Raw genomic sequence first — 24,269 nt, forward strand, 5'->3', positions numbered from 1 at the left:
GGACTGTTCTTGCGGATGATCTTGTAGCTGTCGGGGATGGCAGTGGCAATATCTGGCGCTGAGCTGGAGTTTGTTCAGCTTTTTGTCAGGAAGGCGATGTCGGGTGAGACGACAGCGAGGAGGTCCCAGATCTCTGCGGTGTGTTTGTGGAAGGATCTATGTTGAGGAGTATGCACCTGAAAGGCTTGGGTGCGGTGAGGGTCAATAGGTTGGGTGAGGTACGGAGGTGGGTGAAGTTGAGGCGGCAGTGAAGGCAGGAGAGCAGGCTGTGGCTGTTGATTGGCATCAAGAGCTGGCAGTTGTTGCGTACGGGGTTGAGATCGTGGAGGATGCTGGTGTCATAGGGGTGGCAGATTGGAGGACCAGGGTCCCTGGCGCTGGGCACGGACGGGCTTGCCTTTGGCGCATCTTCGGCACACCAGCTGTGCGGCCGCTATTAAGTAGTGTGAGGGGGAAGCCTATTCAGCTGGGAAGCAGGAAGCGGGAAAAAGGGCATGCTGGGGGGGTGGGGCTGCGGGGGTCAGCAGCAGCAGGAAAACAGGAAAGCATTTGAGGGCAAGAATAAGCGGCAACAAGAGTAAAGTGGCAAAAGGAAAAAAAATGAAAAGGGCAAGAAGAGAAATAAGGCACAAGGAGTAGGAGAAAAGAGAAAGGAAAGAAAAAGAGCAAAGAAAAGACAGAAGCAGCAGAAAGCAGAAGAGCAAAATGCTGTCCCACTGGACCAAAAGGGATGAGGCGTAGGCAGGAGCCTGCGGTTGGAAGAGGGCCTCGAACACCCGACCCAGAAGGGTCAGAGCACACTCAGGGGGCAGCTGCTTAGTAGAGGAGCTGCACAGAAGAGAGAAGTGACACTGATCCAGTCCTCCATTTTCTTTACCCTCTTCATGTTTCACTGCCTCCTCACCACACATTTCCCTCTACTCCCTGAAACCCTCCTTCCCAATTATTTGGATCCCTGATTCGGAGTCCTATACATTTTCTTGGCTTTTACTGTAACTCTTCCCATCACATTGCGATCATCTTCAAACAGGAGTAGTTCTTTGTGACAGAGGAACGTATTTAGGGACCTATTTCTGACAGTACAGGAACAAGATGTGAGGGAGGATCTGGATACAGACTCTGAGAAACAGTTTAATGCATGTCCTGCTAGGGCTTCACTTATAAATCTGAGCCCTTGCACCTTTTCATGATTTTACACTCTTCCATCTCCCTCGCTAACCTACATCACTCTGCTCCCCTTCCCTGCATAAAGAGACTTAATTTTCAGTTGAGAATTCTCTTAGCAGAGCACATGTAGAAATATTGATTAAGAATTTAATGAAGACAACGTTTAAGGAGAACTGGCGTAACAGATAAGTACTTGCCTTCCTGATCATACCACCCACAAAAACTGCGTTTAGCTTATTTTCTTCAACAAGAGGGAAGAGTCACAATTGGTCCAAGCAGACAGAATCTCTCTACCTCACTGTTCTCTCATTTAAGCAGTAATCCTGCTTTCATAGCATGTCAGAGATTTACTTAAGAACTTGGTGCATGCAGTCTGGATAACACCAGAATTCCCAAACTTTCTACAGGGCAGAGTGTTACCTACTTGTACATTCCAGAGCCAGAGTTCAGAGCAGTCATCTGGTCCACATGCAACAAGATAATTGTCATCTGGGCTCCACGCAAGGTAAGAAACGCCATAAGCATGGCCTTCAAGGGTCTTTAACAGCTTCAACTGGTGTGTATCCTGAAAAGAGAAACTTACAGAATTCTTAAAAGGTAACTCATTTGTTAGTATAGCAATACTCGTACCAAACTTAAGTAATAATCAATCTTAGCCAGAGTAGACCTTTAAAGTCGCTAAATTAAACTGGTAGCTTTGGCAAAGAGCAGACAGGCTTTACTTAGGGGAATGTGTGAAGTATTTACCAGTACTAAAACAGAATAAAATTGAAATGAAAAACAAATATCCAAAAACAAAATACAAAAATAGAGTATAATGTAATAAACAAGCTGACCTCAAAATCACAAAAATCCAATAAGGGGAACTGGAGATATACATTTTTAAAGTTCTAAACAGGACTAGCACCAAGAAACATTAAGTGCTAATGATAGCCAATGGTTGTGGTAGAACAAGTGCTATGTGCAATTTGATGCTGACCAAGAGAGGGCGCAGGTCAAATACACTAACCAGGTTAATCCAGGTGAAAGATTTTACCTTCTGACTTAGTTCTTCAAGTCCCATTCAACCACCGAAGTAGACTTCTAAAGCCCCCCAGGAACTCATTAGAGGCACTTAAAGACTCAGAGTGGAAGGCAGAGGCCAACACTAGGGTTCAGTTCAGGTCCAGTTGTCATTGATCCGCTGGGTAGTTGTACGAAAAGGTCTTGTCGGAGTGATGGGCGGAAACAGAATCTAAGAGGCTTAAAATGTTGCTCAATTTTGGCAAAATTGTATTGAATAGCCTTGTAATGTCACAAAGTCCATCCAATCCTGAAGGGTAAGGACTCTCCTTGTGGTGGTCTCTCGTCACTCTTTTCTTCTTTCTAGGAATGTTTGCTCAATGCGGTCAGGATGTCATACCCCCGGAATTTCTCAAAAGAGAAGAAAGCAGCGGTAAGTGTAATGTCTCTCCTTTTAAATCTGAATTGCCATCACCACACCCGAAATGGAGGTAGATGAAAAGAAGTACCAAAAAAACAAGACCTGCGCCAGTCAAGAAATAGGTATGTGATTTTCTATCCTTTTTCAGGGTTCCATGTAGTTCCTCTCAAGAATAGCCTTAACCCGAATAGAAAGACAAGTAACAATAAGAAACTGAACCAAGCAGGAAATGTATCATAGGAGAGTCTATTTCCTCATAGGTCACAGCGTGCACACATTAAAAGAAAGTGCTTGAGCAATCAAAAAGACATGCAAGGCGGCGGTTTCCTTATACCGCACAGCGTGAATAAAGTAAAGTGTACGTGCAGCGATTAACAAGTGGGGCTTATTCCTCCTAATGCAGTATGTACCCATTACCAACACGAATGGAGGAATACTTCAAATGACATGCGGGGCTGTGTTCAGTGTTCATTGTGGCCCAGTCTCAGGGTGATATCTCCTTGGCCCCTTCTTCATCTCACCCCTCACTTTCTTCCTCCCTGGCCTTAACCCTCACCGCGTCTGCCGCAACTCTCTCACATTGCGGCGGCTTCAAGGCAACCTCTGGGGGCATCCAACACCAGTTCTCAGTTTCTTCGCTAATCTCTTCCTCTCCCGCGGGGTTCTTAAGCTCTCCCGGTCCTTCGGCGGTTCGTCACCAGGGTTCCTGTTCTCCGACCTCGTCCGCTGCTCCGCGTCTTCCGGGTTCTTCCACACAGCCTCGCCTTCCTCCGAATCCCTCTTTTTACGTGAGGTCTGACCCTCCTCTTCCAGGCTCTTCCTGGATCGCCATTCATTGTTCAACCTCCCGGGACTTCCTTCTTCCTGTGAGGAGGAGGGAGTCACCTGGTTTAATTCTTTCCTTCCATTCTTAAAACCCGGTCCACCATAGGTGAAATACGGTGAGTCTCCAACCTGCTCCGGTTCTCCCTCTCCCCTTACGCCTCCTGTAGCTTATTGTATTCCTGTAGCTTTAAAGTGTCAGCCACATGACCCTTAGGGTCCATTTCTTTGTCCTGGGTACATGAGGGAGTGCAATTCCAGTCATTTAAACTCTTCTCGAGTCTGTCAGCAGGGTTAGAACTCTTCTGATCTTCCCCAGGTCCAGTGGTGTTCTGCAGAGAATGCCTGAAGATGTCACATTTATTCCTGGAACAAGCAAGTGGGTGGGAATGACCCCTGTGTATGCCCTAAAGAATGGGGTAAATGATCCTGTGACTAGCCCCACCCACTTTGGGCACTTTAAACATGGCATAACAAAATTTGGGCTCCAAGGGCTGGGCGTGTGTGTGTGGGGAGTGTACTATAGTAATACCAGAGTACCCCACATCTAACACTCCATGTACCCCCAACAAAGTCAGAGATAGAAGCCTGGCAGAAAAAAGCTGAGCTTTTAGCAACCCAGACAGTGATACAATCAAACATGTTGGTAGGGTTTTCCCTTCTTTGAAATGTACCCCAAAAGTTATATGTAAATCATGCCGAACTGTCAAACAGCTCTTGACACTCTAGCAGGATCTACACTGATGTTAACAAGAGACCCACTATGATAGAGGCCGGTTTGGCTGTGGGACAAAAGAAGGGTGCAGTGTTGGCTCATCTGCATGTGACAAGGTAGGCCTCTTTGTAGTTAATCAAGTCCTTGGGTTCAGCACAGAGGCCATCTGACTGGGGCATAACACCACCTCTCTACACCAAAGGCCTTTTGTCCCAATGCAAGGGGAAAATTCACACCTCATCCTCACCTACTGAAATACTAACTACTGCCTGCAGAAGTAGGATAACAAAATGCAGATTTAGCTTGCAGGGACTTCAAGCAGCGCAAAAGGAACTTTAAAAGTAATCTTTCCAAAATATTTATTATAAATTCATTTTCACCCAGTAAACTGGTCTTTTAGAAAATATTTAAAAAGTCCAAATACGTAATTTGTTCCTAGGCAGATAACATTTATTAAAAGTATTATTGCATCTCAATGCTTTCCTAATGAATGGCCAACCCTGCTACAAGCGAAAATTGGTTTTATTGCCTTTTCACTTTAGGAAACCTTTACATATCCTTTTAAAAAACATGCCTCCTGCCTTATAGTCAAATCTTGCATACTTAGGGATGACTTAAAAATCTAAAAGAAAGGTTTAGTCTGGTCAAAAGGGGTTATTTTGACTGGTCGAATTTGCAGTTGAAGCTTGCACAGCCAGTGGCAGGTCTGCAGTCATGTTTACATGGTCACTGTAGTGGACAGCACAACCGGTGCTGCAGTCCACTTGTGATATTTAACTTACAAGCCTTGGGTGCCACTTTTTATCACATCTTCCCAGGGGTCCGGACGTGGGTAGGTCCCACGAGTAGGAATCCATACCTTGCAGAGATTCACACTCGCCAATGCTGCAGTGAATCTGGACGTCCAGGCTGAGGACATCCTCATTCCCTTTAAGGATTTTGCCAGAAGGAAGATTTTAATGCACCCCTTTCTCCCTTCTCTGGATGACTGTTGCATCCATGACATACGGACGGTACTCCTTAGGACACTCTTTTTGACAGTCTCGAACACGTCAGAGTAGATTAGGATTCTTGTTCCCCCCCCGGTCCTGATGAAATGCAGTTCATCCGTTAGGAGAATTAAGGCATGAAACATGTCGAGCTATTGACCCACTTTCACTTCTCACCCCACACACAGGGCTGCAGCATGTTTAATTTCCCTTGCCAGCCACGACTCTGAGTCAGCTTTTAACCATAGCATCAGTGCCCAGCTAACAAAGGTTCTTAGGACACTCATAGCGGTTTTTAACTCACGTTTGACACCCACTCTACTCACTACATACTTGCCCCACTACCTCATTGTCCAGGGCCTCCTGGCTAACATAGAAGACCTCCAGCAAAGAGCCCCCCCTGCGGGGTCCGTCGAGCTTTGCTGCTGCGGCCTGACGAGGAGCTGCCCTATGATTAACTTGACACCTCTCAGGGTGTGTGAGGGCCCTTGCTCCTTATTGGAGCTCCCCCTTTGCTTTCTTCTTTCTCCTACCTGGAACCCTGTTCCCCTTTGACCCTCTTAATCAACTCCATAAGAACCACATACTTTTTGACTCATTTCTAGACATATGGGCATGTATGCTGGACCTACATCAAAACAAGCCCTCGTCCCTCTTTATGTATATTGCAAAGGTAAAAGCCACAGAGTTCAAAGGTGAACAAAAACAGTCAAGGCAAAAAACTGAGGAATAGGACACAAACATTGCCATTTTAACACCAAACAACAACTATTTCAGTCTAAATTTAAACAGGACCCTGAACTGGGGTGTTACAGATCAATTTAATTATTGGCAATAAAAGTAGTAGATCTTCGACTAGATCTATTTGTTATATTGCATTTCCTCTTATTTGCCTTCCACATCTCTCCTCAATGTACCTTTTTTGTTTATATCCATTATCTACTTTTAAGACATTCTGTGAGCTAGTTGTGTACATCAAGCCATTTTACACGTACAAGCTGTGTTCACAGATTCACGGATACAGCTGAGGTGTGACTGGAGGTTGGGTGATGGTAACATAGGTCAGCCTAGGAGTGAATGTTTTAATAAGACAATGAAGTAGAACTGATTCACCGAAACAAGAAAAAAGGAAGGATTAGTGCATTAGAAAGACCGATAAAAAAAATAAGGCTGGGTAGTACCTTCAGTATTGGCTTCACTTGAATTCCTTGTGTTTTGAGCTGAAGCCACTATTGAGACACCGTTTGTGCTGTGATGTAGTTCAAATTTCTAAGCAATGGTTACGTTTGTTGATGCAGGTTATTGGATATTTGCAAACATTGACCAGTTCCCAAGAGAGAAGCCCACTGGATAACACTGGCCGCAAGCATCCAACAGCTATAAAAATATTTTGGTTGTGTCCCGGCTCAGAAAGTGCCATCACCTTCTGGCTTTCTTTGTGCATCATATTTTACCCTACTAGGTTTTGTTAGCTTTAAAAATATCTTTCCTGTGACGATATAGCCTTATAACGGAGTTTAAGTGCTATGTGCTGTGCTATACTGTACTGAGTTTCTAACCGCTACCTCCTCCTTGAATAAGCCATGTCTACACAACTTACCTATAGCAGAACAGTCAAGTAAGTTCTGGAACTAACATATTTGTCCATTTGGAGTGCACTAGTATTGGCAGACAGAATACTCTCTAGTAAATAGTGATGGATCTGAATCAATTATAAAAAGGACATATTATACATTTCAAAGTAACCAACATCTTCATCAGATTTCTTTCATGGAAACCACATGCACCGCACATTTTAAATCTATTGCGCTCTGTGAAGAAGGTCCAGCTTACATTATTATCAATTTATTTGATGCTTCAACTTATGAGATCTATTATATTATCTAGTGGTATGACAACCTTCAAATTCTTCCTACTTTTGATGTTAACCACACATACATATGTATATGTTTCCGTTGAATTTCATTACGTGATCTATAAATGTTTAATCAAAGAGATTACTATATACAAGAACACAGGTATTTGCTTAAATTTATTACCTACCAAAAAAATAATATGAATATTCCTTTCCAACTTATCTCATGAGTCTCAAATTGTCGTCAATGTTCTCATCTGAGTCTGATATAAGTCTTGACCATTCCCATCGATGGACTGGAAGTCATCTCATTATCTACCAATGTAATCCTACATGAGACAGGGATACGAAAGCGATCACCATCTTGATTAGACCACAAAAAGGTTTTGGCACTTAGGATAACCTTTCTATTTCTTACCTCATAACCCAAGGGGTCTTTTGATTTAGGCCTGACAATTTCAAATTTCAGTGGATTTCAAATTAGGTTGCAATGTTTCCAAACCTCTCCTAATATCTGGTTCTTCTCCACATGTTTATGAAATGGTCACATATCTACAAAACTAAAGAGCAGATATCTATACTGCATGGCGTCCAATAATATTGATCTACTATGCAAAGTCTAAACTTATCCAAAGTCCAACCATCTCCTAAAAGCTACTTACTTCTCACTGCTCTCACTCAAGATCTACCTTAAATATAATAATTCCATGTAAGCTCTGCTTAAGTACATCTAAGGGTACGCAAACATAGGATAGTTTGCCCTTAGTCTACACACCTCCCACCACACACTACTCACATGGCTATTTTTCAAATTAAGCTACCTCATTTTTCAGAGAGCGCTTCCACATTAAATATGCAGAGCCTGCTAACAAGATTATCCCAATTATTTTCATTATTCAAAGTATTCATAGAATTATCAATCATCGTTATCTAAGGCTTTCCCTTACGATCAGGTCCACTCTTTTCTCAAAGACCGTATCGACTTCAAAGTATGTGGGGACTGCTCACAAGGTAACCCCTCACATCAGAACACTCATTATGGTTGCACAGTAAGCAATCGTCATGTTGTCTAGGAATCACTCGCCAGATTATATCCCCATACACTACTTCTAGGAGAGTGCATCCACCTCAAAGTTAAGGGGATGACTGACAAAGTGACCTCTAATTAATGACAACTTCCTATATCTTCACACAATAATTATCCATTCACTGCGCAAAGTCTGATAAGAACATTAAAGACCCTTTGAGAATAATGAGATAGTAAGTTCGAAAGGAATATTCATATTATGCTATTGGTAAAAAAAGAAATGGAGGCAAGCACTTAGTTTATTACATAAGGTAAATTCTTGGATATAAGTATTGATCCAATGTGATGAAAACGAATGGAAACTTATATTTATAAGTGTGGTTAATATCAAAAGAAGGAACAAAAATGAAGCATGAAATAGAATATGTATGCCAGAACTCCTCCCCAGAGAGTAATCAATTTAAAATGTGCCACGTATATATGGTTTCCAGAGGAAATCTGACAGTGATGTTATATTGAAATGCATGATGTATACTTTATTTCACTCATTCAGTTCCATGTTAAAAAAAGTAAATATGAGGGATATCTTATTACTAAGATGAACAGAGTTAGTTGTGTAGTTTAACAGAATATTTGTAATTATATGTTTTTATTACAGCCCTGAAGAAGCTTATCACAAAACTCATGTTGGCTGTAGACGGTTTAAATTTTGAACAAGCACAGGTAATCATTTCATGAAGGCTAGAATCTACAATTAACAACCTGGGCAACAGATCATGATGGTCCCTTGGTACACTGACATTTTCATAATTTAAGGGGCAGGTAGGAGAAAGTGTTCACAAGTCTGAAGTTGGGTTTTAAGAGTAAAAATGCCAAATATTTGAGTGTTGGGACGGATATTAATTAAATAGAATGTCATGTTTTAAATAAAGGTATAAAAACAGTATATATGGAATGCTATTACAGTTTCCAATGAAAAAACTGTTAACATTCTGGATATTGCTTCCCACACATTCATAATGTTTGCCACACATATCACAATGATAGTCAATGCAAAGGTCTATCAGCTAGCTCTTAGTACGTCTGCAATAGGGCATTCATTTCCTTGGGATAAACCGCTTAGGCCACTGTGGTAGCTTTGCTTTCTAGGATCTTTATGAGTCTCTATCAAGTACCCCAACTGAGATCTTAGGTCTTAAAATACCTGCATGCTTAGCAACTCTTATGCCCCTTAAGAGGGCCTTAAGAGCCTTCCAGACCACCACATAACTGCACACTGAGCCTGTATGGAACTTGAAAAATTCCTCATCATTAGCTTCTCCCATAAAACTAAATCCACCAGCGATCGCACATGAAATATTCTACATGAACGTCTCAACCTATAGCGCGGCATGGTGAATACTATTTTTATGGAGGAGTGATCTGAGAGTCTGTGTAACACGTGAGGACTGAACCATCTTATCATGAACTTGGTTGTATCCTTCCCATGGGCAACAGCCTAGGAAAGTATGGCTGGGCCTCCCAGACAGCACTGGTGGCAGCACCTACACAACCATATCCCACAGAGTGTGGGAATAGAGGCCCAAAAGTCTTGTTGTGCTCACAGTCCGCAGTGTCAGGCTGGTGGAAACAAACATCTTCCCTACGGTATCCAGCCTCTGATTCCTCATCTGGAGGTGCAGCTGGGAATGTGGGAGGTGGAGGCTTGGCCCACCAGGCACTACGGGGTGGGGTGTTGTGTGAGTAAGTTTGGGTCCCCTGGAGCTGGGAGACAGCGGCGGGCAGTAGTCATGTACACAGAAGCACCTGTGCTGCACCTGGAACAAGTCCCATGCAGGACATCAGTAAGTGCCTCAATAAGGGAAAAAAGTATTCTGATGAGGGCACTCCTGACTGAAACACTTCTGTCAAGACATTTATCTTGACTGCTACGAAGGCAAGCTGAGGCCAAGGACGTCAGTCGTCCTCCTCACCACCATTGCGAAGGACGCTCCCTTCTCCAAGGCCACTCTTGGAGGGAGGATGGGGAGAATGCCAATAAATGGAGAAGTGTCCAGTCCGTTGGCTTCAAGCAGATTCTCACACCAGTCGAAGTTGTCATAAGGCTGGTATTCCTCAGTGTCTAGTAATTCCTCAGGTCTTATCCCATAAGAATAAGGCTCAGGCTCCAGCCTGGAAGGTATGGCTTCATTTGGCGTCAGACGACACTCATGCAGCTTTTTGTGAGGGAGATAGGATAGGGACAGCACCGCCAGGAATGTCTACATTGGGGCCAGCATCAGGAAAGGTTTAAGTGGTACGACTTGGATCAGTCTGGATCCAGGAATAGATCCCAGGGGCCCGTCTAGCACCAGAGCCAGCCATCGGAGGAACCAGAAGGGACCCCTGCTGAAATCTCGGGCACCGAAGGCATGTCAGAGGAAACGGCCACCCAAATATGATGTGCATGGCTATAAGAATTCTTATCTTGGCAGGGGCTGTTCCTGGAAACTCAGGAAGGCACGGAGACGGCCCAGGCACTGGCTCAACTGCGGAGCCAGGCCTTAAATGTGGATGCTTCCTCGTCTCGTCAGCTGACGAGTGTGTAGAAGTCAAAGTCTCTTCGGCTGCTTATTTTTGTGATAGTGTGACTTACCCGGATGACCCTATGAATTAGAGTGCGACAAGGATTTCGGACTTTGAGATCACTCCCGGGACCTTCCTCTCGACCTGAACCTCTATCGTCGCGGCTTCACACGTCGAGCCGCCAGGAGCTTGAGGGATCATTCCCTCAAGTCCTTCGGGATCATGCACGGCAATCAGCATAGGCCTTTTGGTCTCGAAGGCATCAGAGGCAAAACAAGGTGTAGGTCCACCACCGATCGGTGACAGTCGCCGGAGGGCTTGAAGCCGGCATTCCTGGACATCAGGAGGAAAAACCTCAAAAAGCCATTGACAAAAGTTAAAAAAAATGTTCAGTCAAAAATGTCTATGGGCTGCTCTTCTCTGGATCTGCTCCGACTGGCCTGGAAAGCAAAGAACAGATGTCAGATTGATGCAGGGCTGGACTGGGAACTGAAAGCAGCCCTAGCAAATTTTGCCCGACCAGCCCCCGTCCAGAGCGTAGCGAGCGCAGGGAGCGAGCCTGACCACTACTAGGGGGGTTCGCCCCCGACGAAAATTTGGGAAAAAGACAGACCAAAATGGTGAATTTTACAGCACATTTTTCACTGCATATTCAATTGTATCAACTTTCAAAGCACAGTACATAGTAGAGGATGGCCTTAAAGAACACTAGGATACCCACCTAGTCATATGTACCCATAAACATTCTTTCAGAGAGCACCAAAAATAGACACAAGCACACATGCCAGTAAGGCTAGAAACTGTGGAAATGTCACACATAAGCACCTTAGCACTGAGGGCAGAAACTGTAAAAATGTCACACATAAGCATCTGATAACTAGCACCTAGGGCACAGATGCCCGAAACTATGGAAACATCACACCTAGGCCTGATCACACCAGGCCAGAAGAAATGAGTTACTTACCTGTAACTGCAGTTATCCAGTATCGGTGTCTTTCCTAGATTCACATGCCTGAATCATAACCCCGTCGTCGGAATGGGAGTCCCTGGTATATAAATAAAGTAATGTCCCATAGACATATAGATAAATAGGCCTAAAGGGCTCATATTAGTAACCTATCCCTGTCCTTTTGTAGAAAGGACCAAACTCTAGAAAAGAGCCAATCAGCTGTCACCTCCTTCTAGAACCCTCCTAGAAGGAGCCTCAGTCCCTCAGATTTTCGTACGCACAAAGCTAAGTAGGCGTATTACTGAGAGAAGTAGGTGAACCCTTTCAGGGGATGCGGGAGGGTTGCATGTGAATCTATGAAATACACCAATACTGGATAACTGCAGTTACAGGTAAGTAACGCATTTCTTATTCAGTATTAGGGGTGTCTTTCATAGATTCACATGCCTGAATCAGAGTAGCATGCAATGAACAAAGCAGATTTCGGATGGTATAGGATATACAAGTCATTAGATAACATATCAAACGACTAATAGAAACATGCATTCGCAAGCAAGAAATACCACCAAATTATACAATAGAGAAATGTGCATACATGAGAAGGATGGAGGGATGAAAAGAAAGGCTCACCTCTACTGAAACAGATGACAAAGTACTGCTTGTCCCACAGCAGCATCCTTCATGAGTTCTGTATCCAGGAAGTAATGCCTAGTGAAGGTATGTGGAGACTTCCATATTGCTGCTCTACAAATGTCTATAACCGGCACTCCTGCAAAAAGCTCCATGGATGTAGATATTGCCCTGGTAGAGTGGGCTCTCACTTTAGATGTAGGTGTTGCCCTGCTAGTTCATGACAAAACGAAATAGCTGCAGAAATCCAGCGGGAAATACTTTGTTTGGTGAGTGGAGGACCCCTCCTGGGCGTACTGTAAGCCACGAATAGCTGATGAGACTTCCTGAAGGTTTTTGTCTTTTCAATATAAAATTTTAGGCAGCGCTTAAGATCCAGAGAGTGTAACAACCTTTTCGCTGCCGTAGTAGGATTCAGGAAGAAAGAGCGTAAGACCACCGGTTCGTTGACATGGAAGTCAGACGGGACTTTTAGAATAAATGTAGGATTCGTCCGTAAAATTACGCTATCCTGCTTGAATTGCAGGAAAGGTTCCTGTATTGAGAAAGCTTGGAGCTCGCTCACTCGTCTTGCGGAGGTGAGTGCAAGTAGGAGGGCTGTCTTCCAAGAAAGGCATTTCAGGTCAGCCCTGTGAACTGGCTCTAAGGGATATTTCATGAGCTGATTAAGGACTGTGTTGAGATGCCAGGTAAGTTGCAACATTCTCACAGGGGGACAAGTTCTGTAGAGTCCTCGTAAAAACTGTTTGATCAATCCGTGAGACCAAAGAGAAGGGCCAGTATGAGATCTTCTTTAACGAGATATCGCCGCCAAGTGGACCCTGATGAAAGCATGAGCAAGGCCTGAGTTCGCCAGATGGAGAAGATAAGGCAATATTTGTTCTGGAGAAGAAGAGAAAGGATGTATACCTTGAGCCTTACACCAGATGCAAAATCTCTTCCATTTTAAAGAGTATGTTCTGTTGGTGCTATCCGCCCGTGCTCGAGCAAGGATGGCTCGACAGTCTGGCGGAATATTTAAATTCTGAAGTTCTTTGAACTCAGGAGCCAAGCCGCTAATTTGAGTGAGGCTAGATTCGGATGTTGGACTTGCTGGTTGCTCATCGTGAGAAGAGACGGGAACTGTTTCAAGCAGATTGGCGGCTCCAGAGATAGGCGGTGGAGCTCCGTGAACCAATGTTGGCGTGGCCAAGTTGGGGCTACCAGAATGAGTGTACATGGCTCCGCTTTCAACTTTGAGGACCCTGGGAATCATAGGAAATGGTGGAAAGGCATATGCAAAGACTTTGCACCATGCGATCGAAAATGCAATCCCTAGGGACCCTTTCTGGGGATGCCAACTTGCAAAGTGTGGGCATTTGGTGTTGGATCTTGTGGCGAACAGGTCGATCTGAGGAGTGCCCCATTGCGAAAAGATTTGGTTGAGGATTCCTAGATCCAGTTCCCATTCGTGAGACGTCCTCTGTCTGCTTAATGAGTCGGCGAGTACATTGTCCATGCCTGGGACGTACTCCGCCCGTAGAGAGATATATTATGTCCGATTAACCGGTTCCAGATTTTCTGCAACTCGTGAGAGAGTGTCAGAGAGCGAGTCCTTCCCTGTTGGTTGAGGTAGTGCATCGTCGAAGTGTTGTCCGTATGGACGAGCAAAAGGGAATTTTTGATTCTTGGAAGAAAGGCTTGAAGGGCGAGGAAGACCGCCCGCAGTTCCAGGAGATTGATATGGAGCCCTTTTTCTAAGGGGGACCACTTTCCGCTGATCTGTAGCTCTTGAAGAAAAGCTCCCCAACCTTCCAAGGAGGCGTCTTTGTGATGATATGCGGTGCAGCCGGAGCAGGAATGGTAAGCCCTGAGAAAGATTCCGAACAGACATCCACCATTGCAGGGTTTTGACCATTTGAGAAGTTACTTTTATGAGATCGAACGACCCTGTGCATTGGATCCATTGTTTTGAGAGTGCCTCCTTGAGAGGGCACATCCGTAGACGGCAGTGAGGTATCAAGAGGATACATGATGACATCATTCCTAGTAAGGATTTGAAAAGGCGGACCATTAAGGTCCTCTTTGAAACCACAAGAGTAGCCAGTTGTAAAAGCTTTGTCTTTCTCTCTTGAGATGGGAAGGCTTTCCTCAGTCGTGTGTCGAGGGTTGCACCTAGGAAGTTGATGCACTGAGAAGGTAGAAGAACTGATTTCTTCCGATTGAGCGTGAGTCCTAAATGATTGAAAAGCTGCAGACAGGCGTTGGAAGATCTGGACGCGCTTTCCAAGGATGGAGCCTTGATCAGCCAGTCGTCCACATATGGAAAGACTTGATGATGGTGCTGCCTGAGATATGCAGCTACTGGGGAGAGACACTTTGTAAAGATGCGAGGTGCAGACTTGAGTCTGAAGGGCAGGACGCAAAATTGTAAGTGTCTGCCTGCCTCCGCAAACCTTAAATATTTTTTGTGATTTCTGTGAATCTGGATATGGAAGTAATCGTCCTGAAGGTCCAGGGACGTCACGTAATCTTCCCCTTCCAAGAGTTGTAAGACCTCCTGGATCGTTACCATGCGAAACGACTGCTTATTCAGGAATTTGTTGAGGGCCCTGAGGTCCAAAATCGGTCTCCATTTTTTCTCTTTTTTCCATATTAAAAAGAAGCGAGAATAAAATCCCTTTCCCCGTTGAGACAGAGGGACTTTCTCTATCGCCCCTTTCTGGATCATAAGAAAGTTCACGGCGAAGCAGCCGTATAGATTTTTGTGAAGCATAGGGCAGGGAGGAGTTTGGGGAGGAATATGTATGAATTCTAAAGAATGGCCGAATTGGACTAATTGTAGAACCCAGCGGTCCATGATAATCTTCTTCCAATTTTTTAAGAAATGTGAAATCTTTCCTCCAATTTTTGATAATGGAAATGAATCTGGGGCTGGCTGAAGAGAAAGGTCATTGTCTACGTCCGTTGTTTTTCCGCTGGCCTTTACCACGAAAAGACGACTTGCCATAAGAAGATTGTTGGCTATGTAGCTGGCGCTGCTGGTACTGGGATCGACTCTGGCCTGAAGAATATGTAGACCGGTATTGGTAGTTTCCTCTATGAGAGGACTGTCCTCTACCTCTGGAACCACAAAAGGACTGGTTTTTGTACTGGAGAGTGCCCAATGATCTAGCAGTGTCCGTGTCCTTTTTTATATTCTGTAGCGCCTCATCAATCTGTGAGCCAAAGAGAGACTGGCCATCATAGGGCATATCCAATACTTTTGTTTGTATCTCAGGACGAAAGGAAGTTGCCCTTAGCCAACCTTGTCGTCGCAAGACTGCCGTTCCAGCCAGCTGGCGAAATCCTGTTGTAGCGATATCCATCGCACAGTCTATTATTTCTGATGCCGAGGTCTCACCCTCTAGCAAAATCTTTTTACCTCTTCTTTTGATTCATTAGGCAGTTCAGATAGATATGGGGCGATATCTGCCCATAGTTGTCTATTGTAGCACCCCAAAAGTGCTAAAGCATTGGCTGCCTTCACTGTCACTGCAGACATTGAAGAGAAATGCTTCCCAATGTTGTCTAACCTCCTGCCTTTCTTATCCAGAGGTGCTGATAACGGGGCAGAAGGATTCCTTGAGTTCTTCTGGGCCGCCTGTGTAACAACCGAATCTGGTTTGGGATGTCCTACCAAGCCGGTGCAGTATCAGGTGCCCTATACTTTTTATCCAAATGAGGTACTACCGGAGGTACTGAGGAAGGGTTCTGCATGACTAACACCCTGCTCCCACAGGTAATCAATAATAGGAATTGATCTTAGTGATTTCTTGAGAGGCTCCTAAAAGTCATATAAGAAGCAGTCTTGCTCTTGAGAGACCATTGATATCTTGAAACGTTGAGCTGCCCTCTCAACTACATTATGGAACCCTCCAATGTCGGCTGGTGGTGAATCTGCAGGCGCAGGCACTGGAGACGAGAGAGAGGGAATAACAGTCATCCCAGTCATCGTGGATAGACTGAGTATCTTGCAGTCCTCCCTCTTCCTGCTGTTCTGCCTCTTCCTCATCAGTAGGAGGAGGAAGTGGTAGATCAAACCGTTCCGGCTGTATGCTCAAAGGTGGAGGCCGAGGTCTTGGTGAAGGAGATACTGTGGGAGGTGGAGGAGCAGGAGAATCTGGAAACCTCTGTTTATAGTCCTGTATAAGGTACCGTAAGTCGGTAACTAAAGAGGCTGGAAGGCAAACCATAGGAGGAGGTGGCGGATGATATTCCTCCTCCTGATCCTCTTCTTCACCCGAACTCTGACATTTAACATGAAGCTCCGAAGGGCTTGTCGCCGTCTGAAATATGTCTCCTTCATCTGAATCCTCCTCCTGAAGAAGACATGCTGGAGGTAGTGGTTGGACTCTGCTTGGCGATGTTAAAGCCGGTGTCAGAGATTTCTTTGTGATTTTCAGGCGCACACATGTGGTTTGTGGACCAGAATCTATCATCGTCGACGAGCCAGTCGACGGTGTGGTCGTCGTCGGTGGAGTGTCGACGGGTGTCTTAGCCAGAGGAGTCATCGTCGACGGTGGAGACATCACTGAAGACTTCGTCGATGGTATCCTAGTCGACGGTGCTTTCGTCGACAATGGTGACTTAGTCGTCGAGGTCGTCGACGATGCTGTCGACGGCGAGTCCAGCGTCAACGGGTTCGTCGACGGTGCTTTCTTGATGGTTATAGTCGACGACACAGTCTTACCTGCCGTCGACGATGGGGTCATCATCGAAGACAATGACGACGATGCCGTCGACGTAGAAACTGTCGTCTTCGATGCAGTAGACATAACTCTCCTCGAAGAGGAAGCAGTCTTCGACAATACCGTCATCGACGGTGTCGAAACAGGCTTTTGAAGGTGAGAACTTCCGGAGAGGAAACCTTCCCAGAAGTTGCCTTGGAGAGAGACTCTGAAGACTTCTTTGACATCTTCTTTTGAGGAGGAGCCGTAGGGCTAGGGGAAGCCACCCTTGGTCTCTTTAGAGAAGATTTTGAAGAGACTGAAGAACCTTCACTTTCCTCAGAAGATTCCAGGTGGTCTCTGTCTTTCAGCCTCTGGAGCCAAATTAATAGGCGTCCCTCACGATCTTTGACGGTTTTAGTGGAAAAGGTACGACATACCTTACAGTCTTTGGCAGAATGGTCTGGATACAGGCAATACAGTCAATCTTTATGCTGGTCATCAACATGCAGCCTCTTTTTTCCACATGAAGCACAGGATCTAAAAAGATCCTTTTTTGGTGTTTCATTCATGGTGATATCAGCAATCACAGATGGATCAGAATAAAATATCCTAGAACACTGGAAACCAGTTGTGAAGAAAAAAACTGAGCAGAGCTCAGGGGAGACTCCCATAGCACAATGTGTAGTAGAAAATCTGAGGGACTGAGGCTCCTTCCAGAAGGGTTCTAGAGGGAGGTGACAGCTGATTGGCTCTTTTCTAGAGTTTGGTCCTTTCTACAAAAGGACAGGGATAGGTGACTAATGTGAGGCCTTTAGGCCGATTTATCTATATGTCTATGGGACATTACTTTATTTATATACTGGGGACTCCCATTCCGACGACGGGGAATGATTCAGGCATGTGAATCTATGAAAGACACCCCTAATACTGGATAAAGCATGGAAACGTCACACATAAGCACCTAGGCCAGTAAGCATGGAAAGGTCACACTTTAGTCTCCAGGTCCCTGAGCAAACTATGGAAATAGCACACATAAGCATCCAGGCAGCCAGAAAGCATGGAAATGTCTCACACTGCACCCTGGCCCGAAAGCATGAAAAATTCACACAAAGGCACCCAGGCCAGTGGCACTGGAACACTTTTCAGCTTGTGGGGGCTGCCATCAATTTTTTTTTTTAAAACAAAGTCGGGGTGGTACAGTCAGTACCGTTACTAAAGTGAGCCCTGCTATGCGAAAGAGAAGAGGGCCGGTATTGCCATTACAAACGTTTTGCTCATACCATAGATAATCCGCACAATCACAGGTAAATGCCACTTATCACTTTACAACTATGCACAGCCTCCAAACCAGGTATGTGTCCTCATCCCATCACGTCTTGGTCTGCTATAAATAAAAAGATCCCCAATTTAACCCCCTGCCCCCTCCCTCCGGTCCTTCCATCTTCGTAAATCAGCGTCCGAAGACACCTTATCGTCTAAGGTTTGGCATACCACATCACCTATAAAACAACAACATATCTACGTTCGAATCATATTGACACCAACACTTGTTCAATGATTCATATTCTTGCAACTGTAATTGTCACGTTTGAGGTGGGTTCGGAAATCTACACTCTTTATTGCGAGCCGCAGTGAGTGTCTACAACATCTAATTCTTGCGCTTTAAAGGTTTCTAGCATGACATCCCACTCCAATGCTATCGGGGTTTTACGTAATCCCTTGGCCTCCTCCCGTCGTATGGCCGCACTTTCTGCACTACCCCATCGAATCAGTTCACTTTACCACGTGTGTGCAGAGAGTGGTTTCTTGGATTTCCACTGCATGGTGATGGCCCATATTGCTAGGATTAGCGACAGGTTCACAAACCTATATTGCACTTTGTGTTTAGAGGAGGACTTATGGAGGCCCAGAATGCATTCTTCCATAGTGTTGGTTATGTCCCTTTGTGTGGCTGCATGTGTGTATCGTCTGACCGAATCCCCAAAACCCCCTTAGGTGCGGGCATGACCATACCAAGTGAATCCCCCGCCCGAAAAGAAATTTGCCCAGCATTGACTTCCAAAGGCCACTGACCGCGTTCCGATGCGAAGAAACCGATGAACAAGTGACGAGAAGGCATCCTGGAAACAAACTGCAGTGCCGGCTAGAATTCCTCGTCCTACACCGTTCCGCCAGAAGAACCAGGCAACCCGACCGCAAACGCTCCAGGATCCGCTCGAGAAACCACCAGACGAGACTACAGTCCGACTGAACCCCCATGCCTGGGTGAGGACTGCTGGTCATACATCTAGAAGGATTCCCGTTCTGAATCTTCTCCAGAGCAGCACCTAAGGTAGGACGCCTGGCCCCAAAATGGTCGCCAAGCGTGACTCCACCAACACAGACTAATGCCTACCGAGTACCAAGGCCCCCTTGAGCTTATCTGAGAAAGCCCACACCACGTACAGCTCACATAAGAACCTCGGTCATCTGCACGCTCCAGCCCTACAACTTATCTCTCATGCCGATGATTGACCTCAAAATGGCCCCCATGCGTGACCATCCTAATGCGAAACAGTGCCCATTGTGCTACCATGCACTGCCCAGCCTAAACAGAGGCCACTCTCCCCTCCTCAACGGCAAAGAATACCTCGACACTGATGAAGGCGCCCACTAGAACCAGGAGCCTAGCTCCCCGCCACAGCATTTGGGCTCCCGATTGCCTGGTCTCAAAATGTCCGACTCACGCGACCACAACACCAAGCATTAAATGCACCAAAGCCCTATGTCACCGAAACTCCGGGGCCTTTCTCCACTCAACACCATATGGATACCTTATGCATGCAATAACTCCTGGCATGAGAAAATAAGTAGGGTGACCAGAATTTGAAAGCCAATAACTGGGACATTTCACAAAAATATAAGAAGGACTACAACTTCACTTCAAGCGATGAGAGCGCTCCTCAGCAGAGAATTACAGAACAGGCAGTAAGAACATACATAAAATGCAATTTTTAAGCCTGGTAGCTTGCCTGTTAATTAAATTGCTTTCTTGAAACAACTTCTAACTATCCCTACTTGGTAAAACATAAAAAAACACCTCCCACCGCTTTCAGTTGACCCTCTTTAAAAACGGGGACATGAGCTAAATTTCTTCAAATTTGCAGGGACAGCTGGTTAAAAACAGGGACCGTCCTGGCACCCTACAAATAAGGCTCTTTCACCACCAATTTCCACCTCTTGATCCGATTGGCCTTAAAATGGCCACCTCTCGTGACTTTTTCTTCGATATCTAGATCCTCCGATCACTGAAATCTGCCGCGCTCTGACTCCAAAGGTCACCTCCTATCAGTGGTCACACACCAGCACTACCTACCAGGACTCCTCAATGGAGAGGTCCTGTCTGCTTAATGTGGCAGCCCCATGAGTAGAAATGACCCTCAAGATGGCCACCTCACATGACCATAACACCTCGAATTAGAACCAGACAGGCTCTAGGTCCTTCCAACCAACACCAGAGGTACCATACCCCCAGGAGCTGCCCTGAACTGATCCAGACCAACGATACAGCGCAATCAGACCCCAATAGAAGCGCTCCCCCTCTAGTCTCCGCCTGATCTTACAATATTGGAGTCGGATCCCTTGCTGCCCAAACCCTAATACCTTTATGGCCCACGACCTCTGCCCCCATGGAACCTGGCTCCTGACTGTGCAGCCAAAACCCCTAGTTCTGACGCCTAACATCTTTAGGGCACCACAGCCTAAACAGATAGCCCCTCACCCCCTACCAAGGCTGCCTGGCCCCAGGTTGGCTGCTCCTCACAACTCTAAAGCCATAGCTTACGATCTGACTAGCCCTATTAACCTACATTTTTGAGACAAGAGCCTGATCAAACTCAGACTATATTCCAAAACAATCCCTGCTCAAACACCGATGATAACTGTTAACCCTACCCTCAACTCACTCCAGGTGGGTCTGTTCTACCCATCCCCCTCCCACCTACTCCCTTTTAGAGACTTGATCCCCTCTGCGCACTTCACCCTCACTATGGCACCAGACTCGACAACCCCCCAAACCAATCCCTACCTGCACATCTGATATCCCACAGCCCAAACTCATTCACCATTAACTTCCCCCCACATCTCTCTGCAAAAATGAGACGTAGCTTCAAACAGAAACTAATCTGACAACACAGAGAAACCCTATTCACAGACATCTACCACTCCTCCTCTAAAGGTCTGATTAAGATGGACCTTATTTTCCACACGGAGAGGCCAGAAGACTGGATCTCCATGCTCAGAACACATCTTCACATAGCCAAAACCACATCCACACTACACAGCTGCAAACTAACAACCCTGCTCCCTAATCGCATGTCTAGAAGAGGGACCACTTCCATGACCATCTACACGAACGGCACGGTCCTCATTCAGGCAAGTAATGAGAACCTTGAAACTTTCGACTCCCTCTTCCCCTCAGTTCGATCTGCTCTCCCCCTCCTGCCTCGCTCCTTCTCAATCCAACCCCTGCCTACCACTACACTCAACCCTGAAGCTTTAGACCCCCTCCTCCCCAAACTCCGATCGGCTCTCCCCCACCTACCTCGCACTGCCTCTTCCCCACTCCCACCTTCAGCATCAAAAAGTAACTCAATCCACACCTCCCCTTCCCCCCACCGCACAGCTCCCCCGAGTCTTCACCCAACACGAAGTCCCTACCAAACATGCGCCACAGCTCCCCAAAGATAGCACAACCTCACCCCTCTACCGGACACACACATCGCAACCTCTAGAAGGCGCCCAACAGACAGCGACCCCTAATCTCACTATTTACCCCACAGATCTCTCCCCCTAGGATCTCAAAAAGAGACATCCTGTCATACACATTAAATAAGAGACAACACTGCTTCAACCCGACCTCTACCTCACAAGATGAATCCCCCCAAGTTGCCCTCAACCCCTCCCTCGACTCAATGTCGCAGCGACTTGCGTCACTTGAAGACCAAGTAGACTCGATCGCCCAGGGTCTAACCGAAATACTCTCCAACCTAACCAAGGCCCGCAGATACCACCAAGCTCCCCCCTAGGTTCCTGCCAACGACCAGAAGAGCCCCGCCCGGTCCTTAGAAACCCCTGCAACGTATCCTCAGAGACCCCCAAGAAGGGGCTCCAAACCCTGGCCTCAAATAGCCCTGACCTCAAGACCCAACAGAACAGAAGCAGCCATGTCCGATATGGAAGCAGTCGCACTAGCCTCCTCCTACGATACACCACCCTCCGACTCACCTAAATCCAAAATACAAGTGATCCCAGGTCTCCGAAAAGACCTTCCCTTCACAAAACACCCGAGACCGCCCGTCCTGACCACCATACCTAGGGCGCCCAAGGAAAAGAGCACCAGCAACAAAAAGCCTTTCACCAATTGCCTACTCATCAACTGCAGGTCGGCCTCCTTACATGCAACAGAACTAGCAGAGGCCATCCTCTCGCATGACATCGACATTGCCTTCCTCACGGAGACCTGGCTCAACAAGCTATCCCCTCCATGCCTAGACATGCTTGTCCCCCCGGGCTTCTCCCTCATTAATAAAGACAGAAAAGACCAGCGAGGAGGAGGGGTAGCTATCATCCATAAAGACAACATGGCCATCACGGAAATAAACTCATTCGACTACAACTCATTCGAATGCCTCTCAACCAACATCAAGACCAATGACTATGGCTCCTTACTGTGTCACCTTCTCTATCATCCTCCTGGTAAAAACTCAGAATTTGGAGAACAAATAGCCGACCAGATAGCTCAAGGTGCACTTGGCGATACCAACAATATAATTCTTGGTGACCTGTACCTACGGTGGAATGAGACCAACAACCCGCTAATCCAATCGCTATCCACTCTCCTCTGTGACAACAATCTAACCCAGTACTGCACAGAAGAGACACACTACAAAAGAGCCACCCTCGATGCAATCATCGCGCAAAGAAACAAAATCACTATCAATCACATACTTCCCGTTGACTGGTCAGACCACCACATGATCCTATTCCACATAAACCAACTTACTCTCTCTCAACCCGAACTGCGAGACGCCCCCAAATGGCTGCGAAACCTCTCCGATGTTCCAATGGGAGTTCTCGAAGAAGAGATAAGCTCACTTCTCCCAGACAAGACTAAACACCTCTCTACTAATGACCTCACTGATTGTTACAATGCCAAGCTAATATCTATCGTCGACAAAGTCGCGCCCCTAAAACTCAAAAAGAGTAGAGCCATCCCATCCAGATCATGATTCAACTCCGAACTCAACTCCGAAAGAAGATTACTAAGAGCCAAAGAAAGAAAGTGGAGAAACAACTTTTCTTCTATTCTTCGTGACCAACTCAAATCAGCGCGCAGGAAGTACAACAATCACATCAAAAACAAAAAATCCAGCTTTTTCCGCTCAGCACTGGACAGTGCCAAAAACAGACCCAAGGAGCTCTATAGCATCATCAGACAACAAACCTCCAAGCCCATACCCTCCTCTGTGCAGGCGTCCAAAGAACTATGCAACAAGTTCGCCAAATTTTTCAAGGACAAGATTACAAAAATCGAACTCTCACTGGACGACAACACGCAGCACGCAAAGAGCAATGCGGCTGGGTCACCAGACCTTTCACCTGATCTCTCTCCTGGTCCCTCCCCCAATTCCTGGCTCAGTTTCCATCCTATCCAAGAAACTGAGATAATCACGCTGATCTCCACCTTCAAACCCTCAGCCCATGTCCTTGATCCCATCCCTCCCCTACTGACCAAAAAAATGAAGCACGCTCTAGCTCCGCTCTGGAGCACGATCATAAATAGCTTCCTGAAAAGCGGAGTGGTTCCTGACTGCCTCAAAATGGGTCAAGTCACACCCCTGTTGAAAAAACCTGGACTAGATGTGACAGATCTAAACAACTATAGACCTGTGTCGAACCTCCCCCTTCTCTCAAAAACACTTGAAAGATGCGTACTACATCAACTGACCCAGCACCTGGACAACATCAACCTCCTGGACCCCCACCAGTCTGGCTTCAGAAAAGGCTGCAGCACAGAAACCGCGATTCTCAATATCATCGACGATATACATGGATCACTAGACTCCGACCAATGCTGCCTCCTCATTCTCCTTGACCTCTCGGCAGCATTTGATACTGTTGATCACAAACTCCTCATAAGGACTCTCCAAGAAAGAGCCGGCCTTGGCGAGGTCGTCCTCAAATGGTTCTCCTCCTTCCTCCACAACCGCACACAAAAAATAAAAAATAAAAACTTTACCTCCGACCTCCAGCAAGTCAACAGGGGAGTCCCTCAAGGCTCGGTGCTTTCACCGCAACTCTTTAATATCTACATGGAACCTCTTTCCAAACTACTCAGAACAGCCAACATTCACTTCCATCTCTATGCAGATGATACCCAGATCTATCTGGAAACA

General features: G+C 46.0%; 1 protein-coding gene across 3 annotated transcripts in view; it reads right to left on the bottom strand.

Moving 5' to 3' along the window:
- The window catches only part of WDR26 (WD repeat domain 26), a 716,351-nt gene that overhangs the window by 236,713 nt on the left and 455,369 nt on the right, over window positions 1–24,269 (bottom strand). For all 3 annotated transcript variants that reach the window (XM_078649852.1, XM_078649853.1, XM_078649851.1), the window contains one exon: window positions 1,592–1,732. In XM_078649852.1, coding sequence (XP_078505978.1) covers window positions 1,592–1,732 — 141 coding nt within the window. The remainder of the gene's footprint in view (window positions 1–1,591; window positions 1,733–24,269) is intronic.

The sequence above is a fragment of the Lissotriton helveticus genome, chromosome 6 (genome assembly GCF_964261635.1).
Source record: "Lissotriton helveticus chromosome 6, aLisHel1.1, whole genome shotgun sequence".
NCBI lineage: Eukaryota > Metazoa > Chordata > Amphibia > Caudata > Salamandridae > Lissotriton > Lissotriton helveticus.